General features: G+C 42.4%; 1 protein-coding gene across 1 annotated transcript in view; it reads right to left on the reverse strand.

The window, feature by feature from the left end:
• Positions 1-26833, reverse strand: part of LOC126146011 (adenylate cyclase type 3) — a 923811-nt gene that overhangs the window by 180421 nt on the left and 716557 nt on the right. The window contains exons 9-11 of the mRNA XM_049915594.1: positions 20449-20561; positions 6115-6276; positions 4296-4383 (exon numbers count right to left, since the gene is read on the reverse strand). Coding sequence (XP_049771551.1) covers positions 4296-4383; positions 6115-6276; positions 20449-20561 — 363 coding nt within the window. The remainder of the gene's footprint in view (positions 1-4295; positions 4384-6114; positions 6277-20448; positions 20562-26833) is intronic.

Raw genomic sequence — 26833 nt, forward strand, 5'->3', positions numbered from 1 at the left:
CTCAGGATTATTTATTGCTAATAGGTCAAGTGTGTTTTCACAACTGTTTACTATTCGCGTGGGTTTATGAACTAACTGCTTGAAATAATTTTCAGAGAATGCGTTTAGCACAATTTCGGATGATGTTTTATGTGCTCCTCCGGAAATAAACATATAATTTCGCCAACATATTGAGGGAAAATTACAGTCACCACCAATTATAATTGTAAGAGTCGGGTACGTGCTTGAAATTAAACTCAAGTTTTCTTTGAACCTTTCAGCAATTGTATCATCTGAAGCCGACTGCGGTGGTCTAGCGGTTCTAGGCGCTCAGTCCGGACCCGCGCTACTGCTACGGTCGCAGGTTCGAATCTTGCCTCGGGCATGGATGTGTGTGATGTCCTTAGGTTAGTTAGGTTTAAGTAGTTCTAAGTTCTAGGGGACTGATGACCACAGATGTTAAGTCCCATAGTGCTTGGAGCCAATGAACCATTTATCATCTGAATTGGGAGTTCGGTAAAAGGATCCAATTATTACTCTATTCCAGTTGCCAACAATGACCTCTGACCACATTAACTCAGAGGACTTACATACGTCAATTTCGCGACAACATAAACTACTTCTGACAGCAACAAACACGCAACCGCCAACCGTGTTTAGCCTATCCTTTCGGAACACCGTTTGGTTCTTTGCAAAAATTTTGCCTGATCTTTGATTTTAGCCAGCTTTCAGTGCCTATATGGATTTGAGCATCAGTGCTTTCTATTAGCGCTTGGAGCTCTGGTACTTTCTCAACACAGCTACAACAATTTACAACTGTTATATCGATGGTTCCTGTATCTACGTTTTTCCTGTGTTCGGCCTTCACCCTTTGTGACTGAAGTCCTTTCTGCGTTTTCCCGAGACCCTCTAACCTAAAAAACCGTCCAGTCCACGCCACAAAGTCCCTGCTGTCCATGTAGGCGCCTCCTGATTATAGTGGACTCCTGACCAATTCAGCTGAACCCTAAACCCAACCACCCTATGGCGCAAGTCGAGGAATCTGCAGACTACACGGCCGCAGAACCATCTGAGCCTCTGATTCAGACCCTCCACTCGACTCTGTACCAGAGTTCTGCAATGGGTCCTGTCGACTATGCTACAAATGGTGAGCCCTGCCTTCACCTCGCAAGCAAGACTGGCAGCCTTTACCACTCCTGTTAGCTGCTCGAAACCAGAGAGAATCTCTTCTGATCCAAAGTGACATACATCATTGGTACCGACGTGAGCCACCACCTGCAGTTGGCTGCACCCTGTGGTGGCCGTGCGGTTCTAGGCACTTCAGTCTGGAACCGGGTGATCACTACGGACGCAGGTTCGAATCCTGCCTCGGGCATGGATGTGTGTGATGTCCTTAGGTTAGTTAGGTTTAAGTAGTTCTAAGTTCTAGGGGACTGATGACCACAGATGTTAAGTCCCATAGTGCTCAGAGCCATTTGAACCATTTTGCACCCTGTGCTCTTCATGACATCCGGAAGGACTCGTTCCATGTCTGGAATGACTCCACTCAGTTTGGTCACAGAGTGTACATTGGTTTTCTTCCCATTCTTGGCAGCCATGTCCCTAAGGGGCACCATAACGTGCCTAACGTTGGAGCTCCCAACTATCAATAATCCCACCCTCTGTGATTGCCCGGATCTTTCCCGCTTAGAGGTTTCCTCTGAAACAGGACAGGCGCAGGCATGTGGCTCTGCGACAGCGTCAGCCACAGACACCACCTGGAACCTGTTAGTCAGACAAACTGGGGAGGCCTTACCTGTGGCCCACTGGGAAGTCTTTCACCACCTGCAACGCCCCAGGGCGACCTCCCACTCGTTCACGGTGAGAGGTTAACCTCAATGCGAGCAGTAACTGGGCTGGCCACCGGTGAGGACCGATCAGAGGACTGGGCGTATTGGACGTCTGTTGGATCCCCACAGCTGGCCCACAACAGTGGTGCCCAGCTACTGCAGCCTTAAGCTGTGTAACCGAAGCAATCACAACCTGGAGCTGAGAGCGAAGTGTCACCAATTCTGCTTCCATCCACACACGATAATCACAGTTCATATCCATACTGAAGACTGTGGAAAACTAAACTACCCATGTAATCGGACTATCGGCACGTGCTGCAGAACGCTACTGCAGATGCTGACGAAAACGCAGGAACTGACCCGAGAAACTATATAAATTAGATTAATATGCAGAGATTCAAAAACCTAGCTACCGAAGCACTCAGGTGAAACTATATAATTTGCCCCTGCTACATAAGAAACTTCCATTTCAAAGCATCGGCGACGATCCTCTCCGACAGTATACTACCAACTGTCTTGCCGACGTTGCGTTTCGGTGGTTGAGAGTGTAATGTCGTTTTCTTCAGTTACCATCCATTTTTTACGATCTGAAGATGACAGCTAAGTCTGTCGAAACTGGGTGTTTTAAATAAAGAGACATTTATGCCATCTTGGCTTTAGAATGTTTTTAGCTAAAATATTTAATTGATCAGAGATAGTTAGAGAAGTTGTCGAATAGCACCGTGATCAAGAAGCAGATTTTTCTCGATTGGTATGTAGAACGTATTGACTATTGTTTACAGAGACATTGTGATTGTGTTGAGAAACAGTGTCATGTATTTGCGACACTTTGAAGTGTGTTGCAGCATTCAATAAAAGTTACTTCACCTGCCACAATAATGTGCAAATTACTTTTTGATGTCCCTTGAAGAGTAAAGATTAAGTTCAAAAGTCAAAGAATAAATGGCTCTTTCAAAAAGTAAGTGCTTTTGCCTAATTTGCGTTGCAGTCTTTAAGTCATTGTAAAGTAGCCTGTGTTCTTACTCAGAGTTCAAGCTATCTCCATATCAAATTTCATTAAGATCGTTTCAACAGTGTAGTCGTGAAAACTTAACAGTCAGTTACTTTCGCATTTACACTGAAACGCCAAAGAAACTGGTACACCTGCCTAATATCGTGTAGGGCCCCCGTGACTACGCAGAAGAACCGCAAAAAGACGTGGCATGGAGTCGACTAATGTCTGAAGTAGTCGTGGAAGGAACTGACAGCATGAATTGCAGGCTGTCCATAAATCCGTAAGAGTACAAGGGGGCCGAGATCTCTGCCGAACAGCTCGTTACAAGGCATCCCAGATATGCTCAATAAAGTTCATGTTTGGGAAGTTTGGTGGCCAGCGGAAGAGTTTAAACTCAGAAGAGTGATCCTGGAGCCACTCTGTAGCAATTCTGGACGTGTGGATGTCGCATTGTCCTCTGGAATTGTCGAAGGAGGTGAATGGAGCGCAGGTGATCAGACTGCTTCCGGAAGTGTCACCTGTCAGAGTCGTATCTAGACGTATCAGGGCTCCCATATCACTCCAACTACACATGCCCCACACCATTACAGAGTCTCCGCCAGCTTGAACATTCCCTTGCTGACTTGCAAGATCCATGGATTCATGAGGTTGTCTCCATACCTGTACATGTTCATCCGCTCGATACAATTTGAAAAGAGACTCGCCCGACCAGGCAACAAGTTTGCAATCATCAACAGTCCAATGTCGGTACTGACGGGCTCAGGCGAGGCGTAAAGCTTTGTGTCATGCAGTCATTAAGTGCACACGCGTGACGTTTCGACTGCGAAAGCCCATGTCGGTGATGTTTCGTTGAATGGTTAGCAGGCTGACAATTGGTGATGGCTCAGTATTGAAACCTGCAGCAATTTGCGGAAGGGTTGCACTTCTGTAACATTGAACGTTTCTCTTCAGTCGTCGTTGGTCCCGTTCTTGCAGGATCTTTTTCCGGCCACAGTTATGTCGGAGATTTGATGTTTTATCGGATTCCTGATACTCGTGAAACTGTCGTACGAAAAAATCCCTACTTAATCGCTGCCTCTGAGATTCTGTATCCCATCGCTTGTGCGTTGACTATAACAACAAGTTCAGACAGATTTAAATCTTGATAACCTGCCATTGTAGCAGTAGTAACCGAGGTAACAACTGCACCAGACACATGTTGTCGTATGTAGGCGTTGCCGACCGTAGTGCCGTATTCTGTCTGTTTAGATGTCTGTGTACTTGATTAGGCATGCCTGTACTAGTTTGTTTGGCGCTTCTGTGTATAATATTGGTATGTGAGTATGGATAGGAAAGAAAACGACTCCACAGTTGAGCATTTCACACGTGATGTCTCTGAAAAGAGTAAATGTTAGTATGAATGCGGTGTAGGGGCTGCTGAGCACAGGTAAAGGCACCAACGTGTTGATAGTTATTCGATTCTGATATCTGCAGGCGCAGAACTGCGTACTTACCGAGGGGAAGAACTCCGCGACAGACACGAGCGCCAGTGCCAGCAGCAGCAGCACGGCGACGCCGGCGAGAGACACGCTCAGCACGTCCCTGAAAATGCCATCGTCCGTGAGTGCGAAACGTGCTGACATAGTGACAATATGCGCTGACCTCTTTTACGCAGGCTATTTGAACAATAAATCACCACAATAGAGTAATAGCGAAATTTGGGCAAATAACTCACAAAATAGGCGTATATTACATCAGTTGAAAGCAAATTACTTTTATATGTAATTTTGCAGGCTTTCGGGCCGTTGTAATTGAAGTTAAAATCTTCTTGGTTATTAGGCCGCGTCATATTTGTACTAAAATGACCGACGTTGGACCCCTCTGCCGGTATCTTTCTCAGGATCTTATGGTGTCCATTACTGCTAGAACACTGTCAGAGACGCGTGTCGCGTCCTCTCACGTTCGTGCTGGAGAAGTGATAGTACTGGTTAAAATTCGTATGGCTACCATTGGTGGGCCATAATCGTAGGGTAGTATTCCCGCTCTGATGCAGAAGAAGGGGCGTTATTGGCTGATCTGTAGATACCATTGGTGGCCTATCGTCATTGGATAGAAAGGCACTATTCCACACTTACACTGGAAAAGGGGTATTGGTTGAAATTCCAGCTACTGCTATTGGTTGGTCATCATCATTGGCTAGATGCGAAACAGACAGAGCAAGAGAGGGTCAATGTTTACCCAAAATATTACTGTCCACCGAAGTGACTTGCAGCGCGTTGTTTACGTCGCTCGCACCCCGCGGCCGCGTATTCACTTCCTTAATGGCGGGGAGCCATGATGCCAGAAGCCTGTAGCCGTCCTCTATTGAACTTACATGCATTGTTGGAAATTTCTACCGCTTCTCGGACTTTCCTTCTACAAATGTTTGTTTCCTTAGCCAGTACACGTACGGTATTAAAATCGATGTCAGAGCCACAGTTCTCCTGACGTTCCGCTACTGCCGATTTTGCGCTTTGTTTCAGCCGCATGTGCCGTTCGTGTTCTTTAATGCATTCCTTAACAGTTCTTCCCGTTTCGCCTGTATACACTTTGCCGCAGCCACATGTCACTTGATAGACGCTTGCATTGTGGAGGCAATCAGGTGCATCCGTTTTCCGTCGGAAAATCTTTTATTTTGTATTGACTAAAAAAAAAGTCTGAATACCATTTTTCTTTATGAATTCTGTTTCTGCGGTCAGTGACCCCAGAAACAAACGGTATCCTAACAGAGTGAAAAGGCGGTTCCTCGACATTCTTATCAGCGTTATAAATATTCCGCCTAAAAGCAGAATAACTATCATACCCATTTGCCTTCAATGTCCTCTTTAAAAAATTCAACTCCGGTTCCAAGTTGTAGTCATCGCTTACACGAAAGGCACGTGAGGAGAGAGTATTGAGAACTGCTTGAGAGTGAGGTCGATCTCCCGTTCCTAGATGTGTTGGTTTACTGAAGATCTGATAACACCCTAGGTGTACAGAAAGCCAACTAACACAAACAGATATGTAGATGCTACTTCGCACCACCACCCAGCCCAGAAGCAAGCACTGTTCAACACGTGCCTTCCATAAAACGATGACGACAACTTGGAATCGGAATTGAATTTTTTAAAGAGGAAAGAAGAAAAGAAGAACAAACTTGGAAAAAGATCAAGAGGATGATGTATAGTATGGTGAAGGGAGCTTCTGAGTGACTAAAAATAAATAATTAAGCATATATTAAGGAGTGGAGCAACGAACGAGTACGAAATGTGCACTTTATAAATAATGAGAGGCGCAGAAGACGCGCACGCATACCTGGGCAGCACGACGACGCGGGCCACGGTGATGAGCAGCAGGGCGAGCGGGCAGCCCAGCACGGAGACGCTGCCGAAGGACTCCTTGTGGTGCTGGTACTCCGCCTCCTTCTGCTTGTCGCTGAACGCCAGCGTCACCAGGTGCGTGTGCTTCGACAGGTCTCTGCGACACACCGCAGCCGCTGCGTTAACGCCCAGCGCTAGCGCTCCATTACACGATCTTAATTTGTTCGCTGGCCGCAGTGACCGAGCGGTTCTAGGCGCTTTAATTCGGCACCGCGCTGCTGTTACGATCGCAGGTTCGAATCCTGCCTCGGGCATGGATGTGTGTGATGTCCTTAGGTTACTTACGTTTAAGTAGTTCTAAGTCTAGGAGACTGATGACCTCAGATGTTAAGCCCCATAGTGCTTAGAGCCATTTGAACCATTTTTAATCTGTTCTAGCCACGAATAATCGTTCTAGCACAGATATGTTGCTAGTGTCGATGAAATTTTTAATTTTTTTATTTTATTTTTCTATTTTTGTAAGTGCATTGCGATGTGGTAAGTTAAATGTAGCTGATCTGTCAAATAGTTTTTAAACCAACTCTTAAATTCTGTTTTCTGTGTTTCATCTAAATGGATAAACTATAAATAATGTCACCTTAATATTCTTTTCATAATTTTTATCACCAGTAGAAATTTTCCAGGAAATATTTAATCGGTCTGCATTTAAGCTTGTACGAAATATCCGATGCCATAAATATACCACAAGAACGACCATCATGTAGTTGACATGAATTAACAATCGTAGAACCGTTTTGAATGAATCCAAGCGAATTTGCACACTTATGCTTTTGCTACTTGGGTCCACTTCATATGGGCGAAAACAAAACAGCAATCGAATTAGTGGCTTTTACCTGGTGTACCTGCACCAGAAAGCGTGAACATGATTTCATCTGATGGAAAAGTTTCATCTAACTGATTTCCTCTGGTAGGGTAGAATGATGCCTTTTGAATTCTACTCTGCTTCTGACAGCTGCATGGGGAAAATAGTGAGAGATGCCTGGATTGTAAAAAAAACGAAAAAATATATATTTCATCACGACACTGTACCTACTGTATGAAGAAGTTTTGACGATCGGAATAATGATGGGTTTTAAGTATGAGAGTTGAAACGTACTGCTGTGTACTGCTTTGTACACAGTGGTAAGGAGAGGTGAGCTACAGGGCGGTGCAGCAACTGTCGTAGGGAAGATAGATAGGAGCAGAAATGATTAGAGAACAGGTAAATACATTAAACAGAGCGTTCTCCAAATGTTGCGAAGTAACTTTACAAAAGAACAGACAGCAGTCGACTCCAGCTATCAGAAGAAGCAAACTGGGGAGCATCGTGCAGTGCGAGGCTCTCACTATCCATACACAAGTGAAGTGGCGAAGGCTACTAAAACCGAAGACTGCGACAGAGACGGGCGTGTAGCTGCCGCCGGCCATCCTGTATCACAGCGGCCGAGTGCGCTCATAGTCGGAGCTGCTGAAGGCGTGGCCTAGCAGGCGCGCATCACTGGTTCCGCCGGGTCCCTGCGTGAGCGCTATTGGCGTGTGTCGAAAACTTGCGTTTCCGTTGCCAACAATAAGACGTCGGTAGGGGTGGTATCTGTCTATGTTACCCCCATACAACTTACTGGTCAGTGTAACCAGAACTGTGGTCGAATAAACATAGTGTACAAGCACTCTTTCAAAGCAAGACCTGTATGGAAGTGAATATTGACTAATAGCTGCGCAGTGACTCCAAGTGATGTTTTGTGGGTTGTAGGGTGAAGGAGGTGGCAGTCCACCAGACTGGCCCGCCCCACAGACGTCACACTGACGTAAATGCTGTGAACAACAACTAAATAGATGCACTACTAAGTTTAGTCATGGTCTAAGACTATAGCAGTTCTGATATGTGTAGTGGTAGGAAACGTGATGCAGGCCTGCAAAGAAAATGTGGAGCTGGTAAATGAATGGCATTAGGTGATGTGGTAGATCAGGAAATGTAAGACATGACACACGTCGATCAGTCAGACATAGCTGAAGTAAACTATCCATAGTCAATCGCTTGGAACAAAGTATGATTATGCAGAACCCTACTCTGAGTTAAGATTACAATAAACAGCAAGAGAGAATAATAGATCCAGGTCCTTACGTTGTACATATTGAAGAGAAAACGGGTAAGGTAGGAAATACCCATACGATGGCCACTGGAAAATTGTATCACGATAAAATGCCGGAGGTAAGAGGCTAGATTTTGAATATTACACCAGCGAAAGAAATAGGTTAAAAGTGGAAGAGGGGACGGACAAAGAGGCAAACAGAACAATGCAGTCGCATACATTAGTCGATCATCAGCTAGAACCGTAAGTACCAAACCATCTACTCTACGAACAGGGTGTACCAGGTGGAGTGGAGGTAAGATATAAAGTCGTCAGTGAAATAACTAGAGGTTAGGAGAATGAATGAAATGATGCTACAGAATAATACTGAAAGAGTAATGACACGCGCATTCATTTACAGTACACGATGTTCATTGGAACTCTACTCGCTGCCTGTGCCGTTTACGTTTTGGACTCTTGGGAGGGCAGTCTCATATCAAATTCAGATGTGACGTTGATCACGGGACGTCATACTATGAATCAGATAGGTGCACTTGAGCCAACTGATGCGATGCACATCACGCAACAGACAAAGCGTACCCTAAGTATTTCGAAAGGAGACAAGTCCATGAAATTGCTGCACCTGGGAACATCTCATTTAAAGGAGCGCTGGCCATACTGAAAAACAGGTCTTACGCAGAGATCGTTACGCGTCAGCAGAAATGCTGTCCCTCAATGACAAACTGATCTTATGTAGTCCCAGGTGTATCACTAAGAGATTTCTTTGTCTACCAGAGGTAAATAAATCCACAATCAACTCAGAGAACACAGTGAACGCGTCATTAGGTCGGACGCCAACAAGCACACCACCTCGTTCGTGTAGGCCGGGAAATGCCGCAGGAAGTGTACAGGGACCAGTCGCGGGCAGTGTACAGGGGGTGAGTTACAGACCGCCGAAGCGTCTCGACTCATTGGACTGTAGTGCACTAAGTGAACACTTGCACGACCCCAGGGGACTACCTGGTAGCGCAATTTGAATCAGTTTTTAACGTTTCAGCAAAGAATAATCAATGGTTACGAGAAATCAAATAACATTGAAGAAGCACTAGTAAAACCTCTAACTCGAATAATGGAGCGAATCAAAACAGGTGATTTTTATTGATTCAATAAACATACGGAAGCTACTCGAGAAAGAGTAAAGAAAAAGTTAGAAGATATCTCTTCGACTTTCACAAAAACCATCACTCCTAGAAATCTAGCAGAAAATCAAGCGTTCATAGCAGGACCTGTTAGAGGGAATCCTGCAGGAACTTCCACCGCTCCTTCTCTTTCGCCGGCTTCCAGACCACAACAAAGATGTGAGGATGCAATGCACAATGTTTTGCAACTGTGTAGTGTAACAGAGATGAAAAAAGCACTGTTAAATGCAAAACATATACTGCAACTGAATCTGAAAATATTAACTACGACATGTTTTGGCGCCTACCAAAAATGGGGAAAGGAACCTAATTAAGATCTTCAATAGAGAACCGATCAATGCATCGTTATTCCATCCATGAAACTAGCAAGGACTGTGACAATTAAGAAACAAGACAAGGACAAAAAAATATGGTTGAATCCTAGAAACCAGTGCACGCTAAACATCGTAACGGCTGATTAAGTATGGATTAGAGTGATGGGTGGGAAAAGACAGTTTTTATTTCACCATACCAATGTGGGTTTGACAATTTTTACGGATTTGTTGTTGTTGTTGTGGTCTTCAGTCCTGAGACTGGTTTGATGCAGCTCTCCATGCTACTCTATCCTGTGCAAGCTTCTTCATCTCCCAGTACCTACTGCAACCTACATCCTTCAGAATCTGCTTAGTGTATTCATCTCTTGGTCTCCCTCTACGATTTTTACCCTCCACGCTGCCCTCCAATACTAAATTGGTGATCCCTTGATGCCTCAGAACATGTCCTACCAACCGATCCCTTCTTCTGGTCAAGGTGTGCCACAAACTTCTCTTCTCCCCAATCCTATTCAATACTTCCTCATTAGTTATGTGATCTACCCATCTAATCTTCAGCATTCTCCCGTAGCACCACATTTCGAAAGCTTCTACTCTCTTCTTGTCCAAACTATTTACCGTCCATGTTTCACTTCCATACATGGCTACACTCCATACAAATACTTTCAGAAATGACTTCCTGATACTTAAATCCATACTCGATGTTAACAAATTTTTCTTCTTCAGAAACGCTTTCCTTGCCATTGCCAGTCTACATTTTATATCCTCTCTACTTCGACCATCATCAGTTATTTTGCTCCCCAAATAGCAAAACTCTTTTACTACTTCAAGTGTCTCATTCCCTAATCTAATTCCCTCAGCATCACCCGACTTAATTAGACTACATTCCATTATCCTCGTTTTGCTTTTGTTGATGTTCATCTTATATCCCCCCTTCAAGATACCATCCATTCCGTTCAACTGCTCTTCTAAGTCCTTTGCTGTCTCTGACAGAATTACAATGTCATCGGCGAACCTCAAAGTTTTTATTTCTTCTCCATGGATTTTAATACCTACTCCAAATTTTTCTTTTGTTTCCTTTACTGCTTGCTCAATATACAGATTGAATAACATCGGGGAGAGGCTACAACCCTGTCTTACTCCCTTCCCCACCGCTGCTTCCCTTTCATGTCCCTCGACTCTTATAACTGCCATCTGGTTTCTGTACAAATTGTAAATAGCCTTTCGCTCCCTGTATTTTACCCCTGCGACCTTTAGAATTTGAAAGAGAGTATTCCAGTCAACATTGTCAAAAGCTTTCTCTAAGTCTACAAATGCTAGAAACGTAGGTTTGCCTTTCCTTAATCTTTCTTCTAAGATCAGTCGTAAGGTCAGTATTGCCTCACGTGTTCCAGTATTTCTACGGAATCCAAACTGATCTTCCCCGAGGTCGGCTTCTACTAGTTTTTCCATTCGTCTGTAAAGAATTCGTGTTAGTATTTTGCAGCTGTGACTTATTAAACTGATTGTTCGGTAATTTTCACATCTGTCAACACCTGCTTTCTTTGTGAATGGAATTATTATATTCTTCTTGAAGTCTGAGGGTATTTCACCTGTCTCATACATCTTGCTCACCAGATGGTAGAGTTTTGTCAGGACTGGCTCTCCCAAGACCGTCAGAAGTTCCAGTGGAATGTTGTCTACTCCGGGGGCCTTGTTTCGACTCAGGTCTTTCAGTGCTCTGTCAAACTCTTCACGCAGTATCGTATCTCCCATTTCATCTTCATATACATCCTCATCCATTTCCATAATATTGTCCTCAAGTACATCGCCCTTGTATAGACCCTCTATATACTCCTTCCACCTTTCTGCTTTCCCTTCTTTGCTTAGAACTGGGTTTCCATCTGAGCTCTTGATGTTCATACAAGTGGTTCTCTTATCTCCAAAGGTCTCTTTAATTTTCCTGTAGGCAGTATCTATCTTACCCCTAGTGAGATAAGCCTCTACATCCTTGCATTTGTCCTCTAGCCATGCCTGCTTAGCCATTTTGCACTTCCTGTCGATCTCATTTTTGAGACGTTTGTATTCCTTTTTGCCTGCTTCATTTACTGCATTTTTATATTTTCTCCTTTCATCAATTAAATTCAATATTTCTTCTGTTACCCAAGGATTTCTACTAGCCCTCGTCTTTTTACCTACTTGATCCTCTGCTGCCTTCACTACTTCATCCCTCAAAGCTACCCATTCTTCTTCTACTGTATTTCTTTCCCCCATTCCTGTCAATTGTTCCCTTATGCTCTCCCTGAAACTCTGTACAACCTCTGGTTCTTTCAGTTTATCCAGGTCCCATCTCCTTAAATTCCCACCTTTTTGCAGTTTCTTCAGTTTTAATCTACAGGTCATAACCAATAGATTGTGGTCAGAGTCCACATCTGCCCCTGGAAATGTCTTACAATTTAAAACCTGGTTCCTAAATCTCTGTCTTACCATTATATAATCTATCTGATACCTTTTAGTATCTCCAGGGTTCTTCCATGTATACAACCTTCTATCATGATTTACGGATTTAACAACTGCATACGATAATGCATAGATACCGATGTTAACGCATAAGCTGGTTAACTATGGTCCGTTCAAAAGATTTGCTCAGATTTACATCAGGTATTATTGTACCGGAAAATCATCATCGAAAATTGTGTACAAACAATTACGAATGCCGCTTGCCGCAATGATCTATCTTGCCCCCAGTTGCTTTTCAAAACATATAGGAGGGATGTACATGATCTAGTGGGGGAAAACATTTAGATCTTGCAAATTGCTGACGATCTATGCATTTATGCAGTCGGAGAGGCATTAAACTATTGCATTCAGATAATAGGACAATTGACTGAGAATTTCATATCTTGCCTGCTAAATAATTCACTCTAAATATCCGCTAGTAAGACATGTTCACTAAACACAGATGTACAGGCTTGAGTCAAATGAAGCTAGGCCCAAATAAATTCCAATTCAAGAAAACTATCACGTATTTACTCTTGAAAATAGATCACAAACTGACATGGGACCCACGTACTGGAAGAGTCTCAGGAAAATGCGAAAGAGCAATAAATATCCTACGATTATTTACCGGTATTTCCTAGGGAGCAGATCCCAGTGTGTCTAAGCATTTACGGAATACTTATCCATCTCTACCTGGACTATGCATGCATCCGCTATGGGTCTGCAATCACGTCAACCCTATTTAAAATGGACAAAATACAGTATTAAGCGCTATCTATCCGTGTCGATGAGATGAAATGGACACAAACAAATGCATTGTTACGAAAGACATTAGGAGCAACACTACACCTCCTACGGCGTTGTCTCGCATCGAAGTTCATTCTAAAATGTAGCCAGTTTACGAGTTCGTTTGTTATGTAGAACATTCGGACGCTCGGAATCCACTATTTTACGGAGCGGTACTGGATAAACACAAATACTCCAACGTATGTTTTAGATTAAATAAAACAATTCCAACACATTGCGATGCGTGCTACAGGTCTAAAGTGTTACGACAACTGTGATCGTATAGCCCTCATAAATTCAAGGTAAACGATCTCTGTAATGCCCCTGATATCCTTTTAGAGTATGTCAGGGCTACACTAGAAATCTTAGGACACATAACGGACGCCAAAATACTAACACAGATGACACCGGAAATGCATCCGTATATCAGACAAAACAAGCTTGGAGACTTTATAAATAACCTGTGAAAATGTCTATTATAGCAACAAAATTAATAACTATTGCAGAAGCACTTACAAACTAAGGAAACTGCATCGAGGGCAAAATAATTATCTTAGCAGACTCCCGGGCAGCAGTCATGATCTTGGTTCAAATGGCTCTGAGCACTATGGGACTTAACTTCTGAGGTCATCAGTCCCCTAGAACTTAGAACTACTTAAACCTAACTAACCCAAGGACATCAGACACATCCATGCCCGAGGCAGGGTTCGAAACTGCGACCGTAGTAGTCGCGTGGTTCCAGACTGTAGCGCCGAGAACCGCTCGGCCACTTCGGCCGGCCATGATCTTGAATAAGCCATTTTACACAGCAGTTTTTACATAGCGGCAGAACAACGGAATCGATGATTTTTCATTCACGTAGAGTAACAGTTACACACTTAAGCGCCAAAGAAATTGGTCTAGGCGTGCGTATTCAAATACAGAGATATGTAAACAGGCAGAATACGGCGCTACGGTCGGCAACGCCTATATAAGACAAGTGTCTGGCGTAGTTGTTAGATCGGTTACTCCTGCTACAATGGCAGGTTATTAAAATTTACGCCTGTTTCAACGTGGTGTTACAGTTGGCACACAAGCGATGGGACACAGCTTCTTCGTGGTACCGATGAAGGGTGGAATTTCCCCTTACAACCATTTCAGGAGTGTGTCGTGAATATCAAGAACCCAGTAACACATCAAATCTCTGGCATCACTGAGGCCGGAAAAAGATCCTGCAACAACGGGACCAACGACGACTGAAGAGAAACGTGACAGAAGTGCAACCCTTCCGCAAATTGCTGAAGGTTTCAATGTTGGGCCATCACCAAGTGTCAGCCTGCTAACCATTCAACGAAACATCATCGATATGGGCGTTTGCAGCCAAAGCTCACTCGTGTACCCTTGATGATTGCACGACAAAAAGCTTTTCGCTCGCCTGAGCCCGTCAACACCGACATTGGACTGGTCGGGCGAGTCTCGTTTCAAATTGTATCGAGCGGATGAACATGTACATGTTCCTCATCAATCCATGGAACTTGCAAGTCAGCAGTGGACTGTTCAATCTGGTAAAAGCTCTATAATGGTGTGGGGCTTGTGCAGTTGGAGTGATATGGGATCCCTGAACCCCCGATACATCCAGGTAAGACTCTGACAGGTGACACGTAAGCATCCTGTCAGATCACCTGCATCTATTCATGTTTATTGTGCATTTCGGCGGACTCAGGCAATTCCAGTAGGACAATGCGACACCCCACACATCCAAAATTGCTGCAGATTGTTCTAGGAACACTCTTCTGTGTTTAAACACTTCCGCTAGCCACCAAACTCCCCAGATATGAACATTATTGAACATATCTGGGATGCTTTGCAACGTGCTGTTCCGAAGAGATTTCCATCCTCCCGTACTCTTACGGATATATGGACAGCCTGCAGGAATCGTGGTGTCGGTTCCCTCCAGGAGTACTTCAGATATTAGTCGAGTACATAACACGTCTTTTTGCGGTACTTCTGCGTGCTCGGGGGGGGGGGGGGGGGGTCCTACACGATACTAGGCAGGTGTACCAGTTTCTTTGGTTCTTCAGTGTATGAAACTTACGGAAAGATGAACCATTATTTGACTGTGTAATATGCTTTTTTACAGGACCTGGATTTCAGTCTTAGGCCATTTTCAAGTACTACTAATTTAAAAGAATCATTTTACTTTTGTAGAGCACACGATGAGTAGTGCTCGATACAAGTCAAATGATTGTTGACATTTGTAACACTTGAAGAAAGGCTAAGGCTGAAATCTAGATTGTGTAGATAAGCATATGATACAGTCAAATGGCGGTTATAACTTTCCATAACAACCCAGTCGTTTACGAAATTATGCAGCATGTCAGTCGGCTAAGTACTCAGACAAAGATGCCTCGTTAATCCAGGTCAAAGACGACAACAGCATCCACGGTGACGAGCAGGTCGCCCCACTGGCTAAACAAGGTGCAGCTTCAGGAACGCGATGTTTTTCAACGGCACCACAAACAGACTTCATACAGTGACATAAACGGACGATGAGAAAGAGGTGTGACGAGGAAGGTAGAACAACAATCAACAACAGACGGAAACATTATAAAGTGATAGATCCTGTGATCCCGACAACGCTTTCATATAAAAAAGCAAGCGGTTCAAGAGGATATTATACAACCATTGAACGAATACAGTTCAATCACAGCTTTCATCGCCTTGGACTGATCGACAACTTTCTTTTTACTTTTGGAAAACAAGAAGACATGAACATAATAATACCGTAACGTCCAGAGAGGACAAGAGAAATCGGACTCTAAGTCAGTTGTACGCTATTTGGTACAGAGGCAGCCACTGCGTTACCACTCTTCTCGGAACGACAAAATTGGGGGTTATAATCTCTTATACTCACCTCCTAAGGAATTAGGAGTATCCATATGATCAGCCACTGTAAACTGTGAGTCCCTTGAGTGCTGTAATTTTTTATTCTTTCGTCAGAACAGACCAGCAACACAAGACCATATGCAAGAACTGCCACTCGGAGGAAGCAGAGACGAGAAGGAAAACCGCGTACCTTGGACGACGCAACCGAATTACCGAATACGTCAGACGACAAATCGGATACATAAAGTCTTGTGTTTCCTTCTATAAGTCGAAAATAATACTTCTTTTTGTAAAACTGAAATCAGTTTAAATTTTGTGCACTAAGCTCACTGTATACATATAAATTTTATAAAAATACATACCTTTCATGCAATAAATGGGTTCAAATGTTGTACATAGGTACATATCAAAATTGACAAGTGTTACGGTTGGCTGTACAATCATGAAACCCAAGGACAATAAGAATAAGATTTTATTGATCAGAATTTCTTCTCTGAAGCCTCCCCCTGTTACCACGTTTAAAAAATGATTTATTTGTAAAACTTTGGATCCCATGAAGAGGTTGTGGTTGTGCCAGACGTATGTGGTAGTTTTCCACAACTTATAGAATCACTCTTTAGCGAAGGAATTTGTCGATTGAAAAAGAAAAAAAAAAAGAAAACGAACAACCTTTGGCATAGTTGATTCATCTAAATGAGGACTACGCCGTAAATTAAATGCATTTTGACCTAATTTCTCACTGATAGGGCGAGAAACTTGTACTGCACCCTTGTACAGTAGCGTAACAATTACAGGTAACATAACTCCTGGAACTGGAAGATGAGGGTGGTATAAGATATCCTTTTAATATATGGAAACCGCAGTAATCGGGAGTTGTTACCAGGCTCGCCAACGAGCATTTTATATCACCTGTGACGAATGAAAAGCGACTGAAAGTGTTGTTTTCATGCACTGGTAAGTACATAAAACGGTTAATGTCAAGAAATGGCGCTGCCTGCATTGTATATCGCACCTGTCGTTTGTTTGTGGCAACCGCACTTTAAAACCCATGGAAAGCTAAATTGATAATTGTGTTGTAAAACTGAAGTTGTTTAATGTTACGCTTTTCTTTTATCGTTTTATTAATAGAGATTTCCGCGCTTGGGCCATCATACAGAGTGGTTATCATTAAGCTTCCGCTACATGAAAGGGGCCCCCATGGAAAACGAGTTATCGTAGGACAATGAAACTTTGTGAAATATTTGTAAGGGCATAAGAAGAGAAACAACAACTAAACGATAGAAAAAAACACATTTTAATTTCCATATGAGAGGGTAACATTTGTTAATTGCGTACCATGTATAGGTTCCAGGTTACAAACGTCTCTCAGTGTGACGACCATCTGCATCCACAACAGCTTGGAACCGCACTAGAGATTCTATTTCAAAACCGTTCGCTTCACTTTTCTTTCTGTGGAACAAAGGATGTTCAGCTTTCGTGACACAGCTCGATCACTGCTTGAAGATCGCACACTGCGTCTAACATTCTCAGCTATGGCAATAGTAGGTTGTTCGACAGTTTGTTGCACAATTGGCCATGGCCTCTCCCACAAGCGCCGAGCGAAGTGGCCGAGCGGTTTGAGGGGCCATGTCACATTGCGCGGCCCCTCTCACCAGAGGTTCGAGTCCTCCCTCGGGCATGGGTGTGTGTGTTGTTCTTAGCGTAAGTTAGTTTCAGTTAGTTTAAGTAGTGTGTAAGTCTAGGGACCGGTGACCTCAGCAGGAATTCACACACATTTGAACATTTTTCTCACACAAGCAATTTCGAAATCACCATTTAATTCCAATTTCCGAATCATGTTCTTCAACCCCGATTAGAAATAGAATCTCTCCCTTTTCCTTTAATGCCGCGATACTAGTGAAGAGCAGCGGCACTGTGGCTGTTGTTTTGATAAAACAGCATTACGAGCAAAGCCCTGTTCACCTTTCGAGATGTCGACTGTTTGCAATCGCAATGCACACTGATGTTTGTGTTTCAGCCCTAAGTCGCCTTATCAGTACCAGCGCCCGTCAGCAAGTCTTGATCCAAAAAATGTTCAAATGTGTGTGAAATCTTATGGGACCTAACTGCTAAGGTCATCAGTACCTAAGCTTACACACTACTTAACCTAAATTATCCTAAGGACAAACACACACACCCATGCCCGAGGGAGTACTCGAACCTCCGCCGGGATCAGCCGCACAGTCCATGACTGCAGCGCCTCAGACCGCTCGGCTAATCCCGCGCGGCGCAAGTCATGACACTAACACTACTTACAACGCAAAGTCTACCGCGTATAGTCTGAACATCATTCTTACAAATCTGGGTATCCATAAGGTAAACAGTTTTCCGTCGACAGTTGTACGTCGTATAAATTAAAAGATCTACATTCTACGCACATTATCTTAGTGGACACTAGCGTAGGCTATTTTCCATCAATAAATGGATTAAATGTTATTGGATATATGTCGCAGTATGTCTGTCTGAATTTGGTGCCTTACCATTAATGACAATGCCCTTACTGTCTGAGATACTCAGATAGAACGCTCTGTGTTCTGTCAGTAGCTCTCTCATGCTGCAGAGTGGAAGATTCCTTGTGGAAACAACCCAGAAACTTTAGCTAAGCCTTTCTGTGTTATATCTACATTTGCATAAATATTCTCCAAACCATTGTCTCACGTTCGGTGGAGAGTGCATACCAATATTAGCGACATCCCATTAAATTTTGTTCGCGAGGACAAAAAGAACACTGGCATCAATACAAGTTGTAATCTCACCTAGCCGGTCGGGGTGGCCGAGCGGTTCTAGGCGCTACAGCCTGGAACCGCGTGACCGCTACGGTCGCAGGTTCGAATCCCGCCTCACGCATGGATATGTGTGATTTCCTTAGGTTAGTTATGTTTAAGTAGTTCTAAGTTCTAGGGTACTGATGACCTCAGAAGTTAAGTCCCATAGCGCTCAGAGCGATTTGAACCATTTTTTTGTAATCTCACCTAACCTATTCTCATGAGCCTTACGCGACATATACGGTGGAAACCGAAAAGCTGTTGCACATTATTTCTCGAACTCCCATTCTCTGAAAGTAGCCAACAGGCTTATGCAAGAGCATTGTTGCCTTTCTCCCAAAAATTCCCATTTAATTTTCCGGATCTTCTCTGCTCAATTTTCGAATAGGCTATGCTGAGCTATTACGATCTCTGCAGCGCGACACTAAATTCATTCGATTTCTAGTGTCTAGTTGATAATAGTTCCAAACACCGCAATAAAAGATGAGAATGGTTTGGAAGTGTGTCTTTTATTTTTTACTATTTTTCTTAAGCGTCCATAGTTTTCCAGCATTCGCACAGAAAATTTTTAGTATTCTATTCCCCAACCATTTCTTTTCGTAATGATGATTTTGTGGATTTGAGCTGGGAAGGAGGAGCGATATTCGCACTTTTACAGCACAGGTAGAAAGACAAAAAGACAAAGAGTCTCTATGCCTACACTACCTGGAAATTTCATAACAGCGAATACTCCGCTGCAGAGTGACAAAGTATTTGGCTATATTCGAATATACAATAGAATAAGCGGCACACTAGTTCATCGGGACAATCCTGTTAAGTATATTTCGCAACCAAAGAAAATGATTTGTAGGTCATTTCAAATTACTATCAGAATCTCTGCTGTCTTATTCCCGCCACAAGTCCAACTGCGTCGAAATAGAAGATGTAACAACCACCCCCACTGCAAGGAACAATGACTTTGCACTGTTGTAGGTGTAACTAATTTTTCATGAAAACAACAAAATTAAAATGCTGCGTGTGACGATAATTCGAGCCAGTAATCTCTCACTTTTTCCTCTCGCCATTAATTGATGCTGTGCTTTCGCATCTCCAGCAGCTGAAGATGCGAAAGCACAATATTAACCAGCACCAGTGTTTAGCACAAGGTAAGAAATAGACTTAAAGCCGGCCGGTGTGGCCGAGCGGTTCTAGGCGCTTCAGTCCAGAACCGCGCCGCTGCTACGGTCGCAGGTTCGAATACTGCCTCGGAAATGGATGTGTGTGATGTCCTTAGGTTAGTTAGGTTTAAGTAGTTCTAAGTTTAGGGGACTGGTGACCTCAGATCTTAAGTCCCATAGTGCTTAGAGCCATTTGGAAAAAAAAATGATGTAAACAGATAACAAATCGACTACTGATGATGCTATAAAGTATAACTAAACTAATAATTTATGAGCATTTTCATAAACTAGACATTATCTCTGATGACTGTGTTACTACTCGAGAATGAACCATTAAATGTTTGATGCTTTCATTATATTCTACTTCTTAATATAGAAAAAGAAACTAACAGACAACAATTTATATCACACTGTGTTACATGGTACATGAAATAATTTTCTTGACTCACCCTATTTATTGATAATTAGACAAAAATTAAAGGAATTCTCTGATTTAGGGATGCTGATGAAAATTAACCACAATATGAAACGTCTTCATCATGGTGCCGATATTTACGGCTCCTATACTAAATGTACAAAATGGCTCCGAGCCTTACGCTTCTGTGTGTGGTGGATGCCTACCTCTGGCCATCTCTGTTCACCAGCTCCTCGCGTAGCCGCTTCTTGAAACTCTCCGAGTCCTCTCTCCCTCGCCCGTTCCCCAGCACGTGGTTCTCCTCCACAGGACTGGCACACTGTGGACAAAATAATGATGAGAGCCACGTTTAATACAAGTCTGTTCAGTAACTGTGGGAATAATGTGAGAAAAATTGATGTTACACTATCAATAATACAAATTTAAAACTATAGATTGAACGAAATACCTGAGAATTGCAGTTACGCACAATTTAAAATGGAAATCATCACGTTGAAAATGTTGCTGTGAAAGCTGACCAAAGACTGAGTTTTATTTGCAGAACACGTGTAAAATGCAGCAAATCTACTAAAGAGACTGACTACGCTAGCTTGTCCATTAACTGTTACAGTACTGCTGTGTGCAATGGTGGTGTCACCGCATAAGTTTGACGGAGGACATCGAAAAACTTCAAAGAACGGCAGCTCGCGAAACAGATTTGTGTGTGTCACGGTTATGATACGCGAGATGTAGTGGCGGTCATTAAATTTTAGGTGTTTTTGTTTGCGGAGAGATGTTTTCACAAACTTTCATGCACCTTTCTTTACCTCCGAACGCCAAAATATTTTGTTGACTCTCACCTACGCAGGGAAAAGTGACCATGGTAATAAAATAACATAAATCAGAGCTTGCATGTGAATATTTAGGTATGCACTTTTCCCGCTAGCTATGCGAGAGTGGAATGGTCGAGAAATAGTCTAAAAGTGTTTCTGTGAATACTCTGCGAAGCATTTCATCATGAAATACAAAGTGTTGATGTACCTGTAGATGTAGAAAAGGAACAGAACAACTGAATGGGAAGAATTTCAAGTGCAACAATACACCGAGCAAAGCGCTAATCACGACAAAACGCTAATACCGCGTAGCATCGCCTCTGGCCTTCAAAAAGGCCTAAGTTCGGGGAAGGTAAGCTACGTTCAGAAGAAACTCCACATCCGTCATTTGATTCTGTAGAGCTACCAAATTGCGGGTAAATGAGGCTATGTCTCACGTGCCATTACAAATAGCCCCAGATATATTTTTATGGGATTCAGATAGCAGTGATTTAGCGGGACAGTCTAGGAGCAATAGGGTGCCTGGATGTACGTCATACCAGGGCGCGTGGGTGCAGCACTGTTATCCGGAAAGACAGGAGAGTCCACAGCGTATTCAAAGCGAAGAAGTAGAAGAAAGGGCAACTCCTGGTCACCGCGAGTTAGTTAGTTCATTTCATGTTCCATGCATAATTTCCTCGATAAATCATGATGATGTGGATCGAGTCATTTTACATTGATGTAACAAATTAATTTGTAAATATAGCTACATGCTGACCATTTTTTAATGTACACATGTTAGTTTGTAATTCATACCCAGCACTTTTACAAATTACATTAATATAAATTCTTCTACGGAATATAAGGAGTTGTCAAGGAGAAACATTTTCAGTTTTTTATCAAATTTTACTTTTCTGTCTAACAGGCATTTGATATCGCTGGCCAAGGGATTAAGAATTTTAGTCGTAACATTGTGCACCCCTTTTTTTACTAAGACCTTAATATGGAGCGTTGAATGGAATTTTTTCTTCTGGTACTGTAAATTATATACGTCATTTTCCCTCCTGAACTGTAGTGGATTATTACCAAACGTCGTGACGGAATAAATATACTGTGAAGCAGTAGTCAAAATGCCCAACTCCTTAAACAGATGTCCAGATGTCCCAGATATGGAACGAGTGTGAACCACTTACGGCACATTTTTGAGCAATGAAGACTCCCTTTCTGAACTACGAAGTACCGCACAACTTTATTTCATGTTGCGTTACTGAACGAATTTATGCAATATATGTCAACTTACTGATTTGTCTCTTCCCAAGATTTGTTGGGACGTTATGCAAATATGGCTGAACTAAGTTGCTTTAGGAGTTCCAAAATGTGCTTTTTCCAGTTTAACTTCTCATCAATATGTTGTTGTTGTGGTCTTCAGTCCAAAGAGTTGTTTGATGCAGCTCTCCATGCTACTCTACCTTGTATAAGCCTCTTCATCTCCAAGTAACTACTGCATCCTACATCCTTCTGAATCTGCTTACAGTATTCATCCCTTAGTCTTCTTCTACATTTTTTTACCTCCTGCAATTCCCTCCAGAACTAAGTTGGCGATCCTTTGATGTCTCAGAATGTGTCCTATCAACCGATCACTTCTTTGGTCGAGTTGTGTTACCAATGTCTTGTCTCCCCAATTTTGTTTAGTACCTTGTCATTAATTAAGTGATGTACCCATGTAATATTCAACATTCTTCTGTAGCATCACTTTTCGAAAGCTTCTATTCTCTTTTTGTCTAAACTGTTCATCGTCAATGTTTCACTTCCATACAATGCTGTACTCCAGACAAATACTTACAGAAAAGGCTTCCTAACATTTAATTCTATATTCAATTTTAACAAATTTATCTTCTTCACCAAATGCTATTCTTGCCATTGCCAATCTACATTTTACATCCTCTTTAATTCCGGCATCATAAGCTAGTTTCTGCCCAGATAACAGAATTCATCTACTACTTTAAACCTCTCGTTTCCTAATCTGATTCCCTTAGCATCACCTACTTTAATTCGACTACATTCCATTATCCTTGTTTTGATTTAGTTGATGTTCATCTTACGCGCATCTTTCAAGACGCTGTCCATTTTATTCAACGCCTTTTCCTTGTCCTTTGCTGTATCTGACAGAACTACAATGTCATTAGCAACCCTCACAGTTTTTATTTCCTTTCGCTGCACTTTAATTCCTACTCCAAACTTTTCATTGGTTTCTTTTTTTGCTTGTTCAATTACAGATTGAATAACATCGGGGATAGGTTACAAATCTGTCTCACTCCCTTCTCAACCACTGCTTCCCTTTCATACCTGTCGCCTCTTACTACTGCTGTCTGGTTTCCTTCTTTTCTATACTCTGTTAATCCATAATTTCAAGCATCCCCGTCCATCTAACCCTTATCATGTACGTGAACAACAACAGCTGGCGGTATTTCAGGAGGTTTGAGCATTGTTTTGCTCTTAGAAATTATCCCTAAATTTTTAGTACCGTCTTTTCTGAGATATTTCGGTTTTGGTTCGCATGCTAAATCCATGACGCACCATCCAACTCAACTGTTAAAGTCTGTTGACTTCCACTATAGTGCTAGATTACCAGCGTGTATCTGAATCATTTTTGTATTAATTCCAATGTCATTTTGACGATGTCCTTGATCCTATTTCAGTACGTCATCTTCTAGTTTTGGCCATTTTGCTTTTATTCCTCTATTTGCACATTTAGTCTTCATCGTTTTTTTTTCAGTTCTTCTTTACTAGCCCGCCAGTTGCGAATGATTTTGTCTATTGTAGGTGGGCGTACGGTCGTCAAAATTTTGCCCAATATAACAGAGGTAGTGGCGGAGAACATACGTTGGCATATGTAATTTTATTTATGTTAGAAGAAGGCTTATGTCTGTTGAAGTTATTTTATTGGTCTTGACGCAGCCGCTGGGCTAAGACGTTTTTCATTTATTAGTGCGTATGACTTCTGAAGAAGGCTATATTATTATAGCAGAAATCATGGTCAAGGTTTAAAATAAACAGAATTTATTGCAACTGTGGGCTGTTTTTCATTCGAGACAATTTCGTAACGGTTGATGTTGTCGCTGCCGTGATGAAAATAATGACTTACCAATATTCTGCATTAGGTGATACTGCAAAATGAACAGTTTTTTATTCCACTTTAGAAATACTCTTTGAATTCAGTAAAATATCAGTTTACAACCAATTTAATTTTAATATACTGAGGAAAGTGAACATGGACTATATAGGGTGTTACGACTATAAGTTCAGATATTTCTATTGCTGGGAGCGAACAGTGCGCTGAACATCAATACGTCATTATTTACATTAGCAGACGAACAGTTATTACGAGTAGCATGTTTTCAGGTTTGTTAAGACCTCAGTGTACACGGGATACAAGCAAGCCATTAACGCTCGTTTGCACTGGATAACAGGTGAGGCACTCAAGAGTGGGCACGTGGATGGAAAATGGAAAGTCTATGCTAATAGGCGTCGACAACTATGCGGCGCAGTTACCTCCGTGCAGTAAGCATCAGTTAGTAAGACGCAGAGAAAAAACAACTAACTCGCTGAAGTCGGTACGTATGTGGCAGCTGCTAATGAACAGAGAAATTGTTGGGCAGAAATAATGACAGGCAATGATGGACGACACTTAACACAGTGCATACGTATAAGAGATGGAGTGCTATATTTATAACGAAAAATTATAGAGGTTTCAACACATGAGAAAGCAAGATAACAGACATAAATAGTGTTCGTATTAGACACAGGTCAGACTCCCATAATAAAGTCCGGTGTACGGCTCTCAGTAAGGAATGTGCCCTCCTGGAAAACTTAATGTACATTTTGTACCTGTCATTCATGCTGGTTATCAAACTGTTGTTGAATTCTTGGGGAATATAGCCACACTGCTCTCTCGAGTCGATTTTCAGTTCATGCTCAGTTCAGGGAGAGGGTGTTCGTTGAGAAGCACGTCTGCCAAGACCGTACCAGGCATGCTCTACATAGTTTATGACTTCATATCCGAGGAGTACGCAGGCCATTCCATACGTTCAAATAAATTCACTTTCCAGTGAGTCCGTCGTCTCAGCGGTCCTGCATGGGCAGGCATTGTCATCCACTTACTGAAAGTCGGAACTACCGTACCCGTAAACAGACGAACATGATTCGGAATAATCTACCGGCAATATCGTTGTGCTATATCGGTACTTCGCGCAAAGGTACGTAGGGGTGTTCGGCCATTGTGCATAATACCTGCCCACAGCATAACGCGTAGCCGATACCGATAACAGTCGGGAACATTGCGCTGTGTGTAACATGTTCCCTTCTCTCTTCGCTCTAACTAGTGGCCTGAATCATTCTCCAACGGTCCTGCTGGACACTCGCATTCGGCCGTTCACTCGTGAACTATTTTGTGATGAACTATTCCTGTAGTGCAGTTCGTCACTTGTAGCGTTACTTGCTTTTGAAAGGGTGAGTCTCCGAAACCCAAAATTATAAGAAAGGCAGTTAACAAGTTATGGTGTCAAAAATATATCTGGATTCCATTGTAAGGGGTTTCTCAAATTCTGTTGAAAATAACAGAAAGTCCGCCGCTCGTGGTCTCGCGGTAGCGTTCTCGCTTCCCGAGCACGGGGTCCCGGGTTCGATTCCCGGCGGGGTCAGGGATTTTCACCTGCCTCGAGATGACTGGGTGTTTGTGTTGTCCTCATCATTTCATCATCATCCAGGAAAGTGGCGAAATTGGACTGAGCAAAGATTGGGTAATTGTACGGGCGCTGATAACCACGCAGTTGAGCGCTCCACAAACCAAACATCATCATCATCATCATCAATAACAGAAAGGAAAGAAATCGGTCTCTAATTAGAGTGATTTGTGGATTTCCATGTCTGTAAATGAGTGTCAGTATTGTACGCAGAAATACTTCTGTCAGAAATACTTCTGTCAGAAATACTTCTTCAATTATTGACTAATTACGAAGTTAGTTCAAAGACATTCTCTATTGAATCGGGACAGACTTTTAATTTTCCGACAGAAACACAGCCATAACAAGAAGAATTACCATTATAGACATAATGTTTTTTGTCATTTCTTTAGCGGTTTTACTTTTTAAAGCAGTGTCTCCGGTAGCGTAAATACGATGTAAATATAATACATCTAGAGTTGATTGAGTATGGGAATGTACAATGTTCGCTACATTTACGAAAATGTCGTTATTAAAATCGATCACAAATGATTTGATGTGACGTAATTTACCTCACAATTATTTTTTTGAGACCGTAGTTTCTTCAAATAGTTCCAATCCCCCAGTGCGAAAAAGATTTTTGGGAGATTAACCTTCGTCATCAGGCGAATTCCGGAATTTCAAGTAGCTTTCCAAATATTCCGCTCCCAATCTACAGGGATATTAGTCTGGGAGAACTATGTTGGACGAAAGCCCACCTTACTCTCGCGTCTAGGGAATAAAAGATGTGAAAGAAAGAGCAAATAAAGTAATGTTCCATATTGGTAATGTTCCTCTTGAAGAGTTCCTTCCTTGTGTAGTAAACATTTTAGATTTTAGACAACAGTCTTATTTATTTATTTATCATATGGAATAAATCACAATCCTTATACATTTTATACATAAGTTAATTACAGATTGATATCAAGACATTTAATATAATCAATTGCCTCCTCTGTTGCAGCGAGAAAATCGTTGACGGTTCCCTTCTGGCTCGAACCGGGCATTCTTCCGCTGTGTGTCAGACTGTTTTTCAGCGC

The sequence above is a fragment of the Schistocerca cancellata genome, chromosome 2, assembly GCF_023864275.1.
Source record: "Schistocerca cancellata isolate TAMUIC-IGC-003103 chromosome 2, iqSchCanc2.1, whole genome shotgun sequence".
Lineage (NCBI taxonomy): Eukaryota > Metazoa > Arthropoda > Insecta > Orthoptera > Acrididae > Schistocerca > Schistocerca cancellata.